This window comes from Electrophorus electricus, chromosome 1, assembly GCF_013358815.1.
Source record: "Electrophorus electricus isolate fEleEle1 chromosome 1, fEleEle1.pri, whole genome shotgun sequence".
Lineage (NCBI taxonomy): Eukaryota > Metazoa > Chordata > Actinopteri > Gymnotiformes > Gymnotidae > Electrophorus > Electrophorus electricus.
In genome coordinates, this window is record NC_049535.1 from 975,001 (window position 1) to 982,500 (window position 7,500).

The window sequence follows — 7,500 nt, forward strand, 5'->3', positions numbered from 1 at the left end:
TTTTTCGGTATTAGTTTATTTGTGAATGGACATAAAAACGCAGAAATGTAAAGTGAATTCGCTTGAAAATCGGTTCACTATTTTTGCATCATTTTACAGATTTATTATTCCGCATTGTGCATTTCGAAAAACAGGCCGTTTGCTGGAAGGAAAAAGGGAGCCGCAAGAACTTCTGAAGAACTGCTGAACACGAACATGCTCGTGCCAGTGGGGCACGTAACCCGTTCTCTGCACGCCTCGTGCAGATGAAGCCCCGGTCAGCAATGCAAACTCAACCTGCGCGAAACGCCTCCTGTCTGCAAATATATCTGGGACTGCGTTTAAATGTGTTGCAGTGAACTTTGGATCAAATTCATTTTACGAATCCACTATCTCCTCGGGGCGCCATCATTGCCGTATTTTCTTTTCGGAATTCTAACAAAATTGTTAAGTGTACTGGCCAAATGGTTTAGAGAGTTTGTATATTTAAATTTGTTTTAATAACCTCAAACACTTTAGAAATGTCAGTTTATCATGGTTCAGCTTAGGACACCTTGACTTCGGTCCAGGACGTATGCAACGCACAAGACTTCATTTGTTTATTCGGCACTGGAAGTCAAAACTGGAATCAAACTCACACACTGCGGTATGTGCGCTGAACAGTCATAACCAGCATGCATGTCAACATATTCTCCAGAACGAAATGTGTTAAAAGCAGACAGGAAAGAGCCGAGACACAAATAAACAGGAAGAATGCAGTGGGCTCAGAGAATAGGGCTCGTGTTGCCTTGCAGGCGTGAGGCTTTTCACGCGGCGCTGCCGGAGCCAGTTTAGGAGAGCTGGCTGATATGTCACACGCTCGCGCTAGAGTCCTCCGTGGTTTCTCTTTGGCACAGTATTCCTGCTCAGGTCCGAACACACGTTACATGAGAAAACAACACTTTAACTTTGGACTCTAAATGAGTTATACGGAAGAAAATATGAAACAACCATTTTAACGAATTACACTTAATCTTTTGGTTGGGAAAAAAGTAAACTTGCAAAACTGGAGAATGCGAGTATGCATTGTTTCAAAGGTAAAGCCCTTTGGGTGCTTGGCCTGCTCGGCTCGCGCGACCGTAGCTATTTTTCGTAACCAAGGGTACTTAGCAGAAGGATAACGGCCCATTGGGGGGAAAAGTTCATCACTGACGTAATGGCGTTGACCTTCCTCGGCTCGTGGCGTTTTTGTTGTTCCTGCAAACACGTGTTTGTCATTACGCGAGCTGCTCGAAATCCCGCTCGCGACGGACGAGTTGGCGGAGGCGTCCCCGGAGAGTTCGTGCGGCTCCAGGTCTGCACGTGTAAGGCGACACTTCTCTCTTTATCCTGCTTCTCCTATCGCTCTCTCGAGAGATGAAAACTTTACAAAAGCACGACTGAACTTTGCAGTTACTTTCGTTTAATGTATAGGGAAGAACGCAGTGAAACCGATTCCTCCATTGTAACATTAAAAAAGAAGATATGACAGGAAAAGCAGCATAAGGAACTAATAACTGTGATGAGGACCAGTGGCAGCATTTTATGTCAGGATGAATGAATGTGCAGATTTTTAATGGGTTTTTTTGCAGAATCAAATAATGGTTCTAGAGCACTGGCGAAAACGCCCTCCCTTCCCAGACTGAGCGAGCTGGAAGCGTCGGCTCGGATGTCCTGCTCCAGCGGATTGGGTTTCACGGATGGGGTGCCAGGAATATGCTCGGCCTGGCGTCTGAGCAGGCTGCGGAGTCAGAGAGCCACCCCGTGGAAAAGGCCCGCACCCCCAGGGTGCAGCCACGCTCCGTGGAGGGTGGAGGTGGGAGGCTGGCCACGACGAGGGCAGGGGAGCTCAGGGACAGCCTCTGGCAAACGGATGAGCTCACGTGTGACGCACACACGCCCTCACACTCTCACTTGTATGTTCTCCGATTTTAGTGCACACGTGTGCTCATACACAGACGCAATCTTCTGCAGAAGGTACGATGCCTTGTGTGTGTGTGTGTGTGTGTGTGCTTGTGTACAGCGGCGTGTACATTGCTTTTGCACACGCGTGTGCAAATGTAAACTCGCCGCTCATCCACGTGGTCGATTTAGTTTCCTCCAATTTCTCCTGTCTCTGCCTCGGAGCGAGCGTGTCTGGTTTCGCTTGCCGACTCTCCTCCGGATCAGTGGGGAGGGGGATTGATTTCAGCCTGACGAGGGCAGACGATCTCCGGCTCCGCCGCTGATGAGATACCGGGAGTGGGGCTGCATGCGGGGGCACCGAGGTCAACGGTCCCCGCCTGATGGGCGCGGCCCCTCCGGCCTGCGACGGACACCCAGGGCGAGTTGAGCGACGGCGGGCGTTGGGTGGTGGAGGACGGCCGCTGAGGAAGCCCTGTTCCGTCTGGAGCCCTTGGCTCTGCTCATTTTCGTGTCATCCAATCAAAATGTAGCTTTCCTGCCAGATGATGTTGACTAACTGGTCCGAGAGAAAGGCGATGCAAGATTAAACTCTAAAGGACGACTTTGCAAACTTCGTGGCCAGTCTTGTCCTCAAAACATTGTCTTTGTTATTAAAATTATGTTGCTAAAATAAGTTATTAAAATTGAGGCTCTCTCTGTTTTTAGAATGCACAGTGTGGCACAGAGAGGAGAATGTGTGGTTTCTGGTCAAAGCAGCGCCGTCATTGAGGGGCACATGATGTCACTGCAGAAACGCTTTCAAACACTCCCAGCAGACCAGACCACTAGCTCACCACGGACAGTGTTAATAATTGATATGGCAGCACAACTTCTGCATCTGTTCTGTGGAAAGTGGCGATTAAGTGATCTGGTGTGGGGAAGTAAGCGCGCGGAGACATGCGGTCTCCAGCGACTCGGGAGTGCACAAACCACTACGTACGTCCTGAACGACACCTGAGGGAAAGAACGAGGGGGAAGGAGATGGTGAGAGAGTCAGACAGAAAGATTGGCGTGCTGTATGCAGTGACCCAGGAGCGAGGTTCTGACCCTCGCCAAAGGACAGGCAGACACAGACAGTGTATCCTATCACTCACGTTAGAACAGATCAGTCTGAGGCGTAATGGCGGCGCACGGGGCTGTAGCGTGTGTGTGGACTGGGTTGATCCTGCTGTTCATCACGGCACGTGCTGTGTGTGTGTGTTTTGTTTTTCCCAATGTTGAGGATCAAGACTTCACATTTGCATGCAGGAAGTAAATTTTTTGCACATGACACATTTTAAATGAATTCATACTGGAGGGTTTACATTTAAACACAGAATATCTTTGTTTTATCAGATTTGTTTGTTTTTTTTAATTGTAAAGCAAGGTTGAAGTGAACATTCAGGAGATGTGGAAAGGCACCATTCTGGAGATTAGGTCATAATTGGCCGGATTTGATGAGGCGCAGTAATCTGACACTGGGCTGAAGCGACGGAAAGGTCTGGCAGCCTTGTGCTGCGCAGACGCACGCTGGCTGTGGGTGCGAGCCAGGACGCTTCCATGCGCGGAGACGTATTCTGCTGCGGGGCGTGTCGGGCTGCGCTGATGTCAGCATCCCGACACACAGCAACAAATGCAGGAACAGCAGTTCCCGACACACTCGTTTCTACCGCTCTGCTATGGACACACACACATGCAGTCGCACGTTACGGCAGTATTACATGCATTAAGATGTTAAGTTGCAGATGAGCTCACACTAATGCTAACGCTGAGGTGCTTTCAGTGTGCGTTTACATAAGCACATTTATTTTTCTAGTCATTGTGGTATTTAGAGTGTTAAAGTCATAAACAGAAATCTCCAGACATGTCCTGACAGTCGTGGCCTTTGCGTATTTTGGCATGGTGTAAAGGTCATGGCCCCTTTAGGTCCCAGCAAAACCTACACTGGTGGAAACATTTCCTACCTTAAATGATAACTAGACTAAACGTGATACAATATGGGCCAGCGTCTCCACAGTGGCTGTTGTCAGTGCAGTGAAGCTGCTCCTGGATTCATGCGTGATGTCTGTTCCTTTATGTAAATCAGCTGGATTTGTAATATTGCTAGTGTTTAGCATAATATTTGCATTTGTTAAAGCGGAAGAGGTCAGATGACGTTTCAGTACACGAGAGTGATGTGATAGTGATGTTCAAATCACACCTTGATTCTGACTGCGGAGGTAACAGAACCAGTAACGTAGTATCTGTACCAGTAGTGCAGGGGTAACAGAACCAGTAACGTAGTATCTGTACCAGTAGTGCAGGGGTAACAGAACCAGTAACGTAGTATCTGTACCAGTAGTGCAGGGGTAACAGAACCAGTAATGTAGTATCTGTACCAGTAGTGCAGGGGTAACAGAACCAGTAACGTAGTATATGGGTATGAGTAACTCCACCAGTAGTGCCTGTTTGACCATGGCATGCCAGACTGCGGTTCTTTGCCCAGATGTATGCTCTACTTCAGAGCTTATCTTCACATCTCCTGGCGTCGTTTATAAAATAAAGCACAGGCAGGTTGGCGCTGAAGTATAAACAACCTTCATGGTTTCCTGGACTCCTGTAATGTACCTGCAGCCTGTGGGCTTTGCTGGAAGACACCGGATGACAAGTGGTGTCTGTGGACTGCTGGAGGGAAAAATAGGAATACAGGCGGGGCGCAGGGGTGGAAGTCAGCAGGAGGGTAAAAGAGCCCCCGTGGTTTGTCCATGGCCTCTACTACCCAGGGGTGGGTCCTGATGAGCAGACAGTATGGGACACGTTTACAACATGAGTGTTGGTCAGAGGTAGAAAAGAGAATTTTAAAATAATTCTTCACACAGGTAATTACTGTAAACACAAGATTCAAATTTCTGTAATCCTAACTACTGAAGTAGAGGTTAAAATCTGCAACTATTGATGGAGGCAATAAACTGAATACAACGGTCTGAATCAAATGCAGAATAAAAAGTGAAAATGTATCATTTCACATTTTAAGAGATTATAGTTTCTGGCTATATTAATGTAGAAAAGGTATTAAAAACATTAGGCAGCATGGCATATTAATTTTTATTTATTTTTTGCAGTCAGATGTAAGTAGGACTGCATGAAATAAAGGGAATTTAAAATCTGCTCAATTAAAATTGTTATTTAAATATTCAAAGTACAAGAAAACAGCATAATTTAAGGAAAGCTAAATAGTTGCTTTCTGTGATTCATTTTAAATTGACACTGCTAGCATGGCTTTGTTTGTTTATATAATTGGTAGTGTTTCTTTGGTAAATGTTTATATGTTTATTGCTACCATTTTTCTCTTCTTTCTACATATCACTTTGCTGTTTGTAGTGCTCTGGCAAGATTGCACAATCACAGTCATGCCAGTAAAGCATGAAAACTAAGAAGGCCAGAGAGAGTGAGACAGAGGACAGGAGAGAGGAGAGGGGAGGAGAGGAGAGGAGAGGGGAGGGGAGGGCAGGAGAGGGGAGGGGAGGAGAGGAGAGGGGAGGAGAAGAGAGGAGAGGGGAGGGGAGGAGGGGGGAGGGGAGGGCAGGAGAGGGGAGGGGAGGAGAGGAGAGGGGAGGAGAGGAGATGGGAGGGGAGGAGAGGGGAGGGGAGGGGAGGAGAAGAGAGGGGAGGAGAGGAGAGGGGAGGGGAGGGGAGGGCAGGAGAGGGGAGGAGAGGAGAGGAGAGGAGAGGAGAGGAGAGGGGAGGGGAGGAGAGGAGAGGAGAGGGTGTCAGTGTTTGCAACGTCACTGTAAACAATTCGTCTCCTCCTGACCCATTTCTGTTCTGGCCCACCGCTGCCATCCTGGTTGCCATGGAGTTTGTACCATTATTTGCTGGCCTTTCTCGGGTTGCCATGACGGTGGTTATTTGTTGGCGTGAGTGGCGTTGAGGACTGGGATCATCTCTGTCTAATCAATGAACCAACTGAGTGCTGAACAAGCAGAGGCGCCTGACCCCACACACGGAGCGGAGAGGCCTGCACGCACCCTGCACACACACACACACACACACACACACACACACACACACCCCACTTGCTGCCCCACACAGCGCCCTGCCTTTGCTAATGAAGCTGCTTCTTCACTTGCATGTCAAGATCAGAGTCTGCTGTCTGCCAGCCTGTTAAAACCACGCCAGGGTTGATGCACCTCCGGGACCTGCTGAAAGGACTTGTTGACCTCAGGCTCTGCTCTCTGAACCTCTGAACTGTCCAGGGAGAGACTGAGGTGTTCTGCCACCCTCGCTGGGGTAGATGTCTATGTTTTCTGGGGTACACCCCCCCCCCCCCTTCACTGGGGTATTCGACATCTTTCTCTGTCAGCTTGGAAAGACTCACTGGGATATTTGGATAGTGCTACCGTCAGACTGAACAGTTCAGAGCGGCAGGACAGATGCAGGAGACCACAGATTTTATCCTACCTCACACACACACTCATATCCTCATATATCACCAGCACTCCCCCATGTGGTGTGCCGGAGCAGCTTCTTGAACAGACTGTACTCTGAGGCATTACCATGGCGACCACTCACTTATCCATCACGACTTGCAGCTCACAGCAGCTGTCGCATGGTGTGATGATTGCTGTTGTTTATTTGTTATTTGTTATTATTGTTAACTTATGACACCACTTACCAGTTTGAACTCCTGCACTTGGTAAATTTTCAAATTTCTCTATGGCTTATTCTGAACAAATTTACTGCTTCAGGTTGTAAGTATTTAGTTATGCCTGAAATTTGTTCTGCTTATAACAAGTATTATTAATGTAAACTTGGGAATGTGTAACCCTTTCTAACAGAGTCCAGCCAGCAGGCCAGGGTGCTATCTGCCTATCTACAGCTTAGCTTGGAGATAGAGCTGTGGGCCCCTGCATGGTAACTTTTCTGCAAGACAGATAATGTGGAAATGCACTCAAATGACGTAGTTTGGCCAGATAAGATCTCCAAGCACCATTGTTGACGTCTCGTTGTGGTTTGAGTGGTTTTTTTTTTCTTTCTTCCCCTTCAGCGAGAGACCCGAGTTTGGTTCAGCTTCTAGAATTACTCGCACGCTGTCACACGGATCAACATTCCAACCGCCTCACACGACCACATTCGTCATCTGCAGCCCAACCTTATTTACTGGGTTCTTTCTTTCTTATTGGTCTGTTTGCTACCTGCTATTAGGTCTGTTAAATTGTGTGTCCTCTCCACAGATGGACAGGGTTGAATGATCTGAGCTCTAAAACGTCTTCTGTCTATTCCAGATGATCCTGTGGGACTGGGACTTAAAACAGTGGTCTAAGACCCAGTATCAGGTCAGTGTTCCACCTGCGTCTGGTCTCCTGCACTCAGCACCGCACATGTGTACCCTTGTCCATTCTGTCAGTGTGACTGTGTGTGTGTGTGTGTGTGGGGGGGGGGGGGGGGGGGGGGGGGGGGGGGGGGGTTCACTTTTACTGGGACGAGTGCTAAATGAAGCTCTCAACATAACTACAGGGCATTTCTGTGTTTGAGTCTTTTCCTACTACGTTGTATAATGTCATTGTATGTTTGCCCCCTCTCACCTTCCACATTCACGAG

General features: G+C 48.1%; 1 protein-coding gene across 1 annotated transcript in view; it reads left to right on the forward strand.

Annotated features, from left to right (window-relative positions):
* The window catches only part of pde3b (phosphodiesterase 3B), a 44,480-nt gene that overhangs the window by 25,493 nt on the left and 11,487 nt on the right, over positions 1-7,500 (forward strand). Inside the window, exon 2 of the mRNA XM_035529309.1 lies at positions 7,185-7,235. Within this exon, the coding sequence (XP_035385202.1) occupies positions 7,185-7,235 (51 nt within the window). The remainder of the gene's footprint in view (positions 1-7,184; positions 7,236-7,500) is intronic.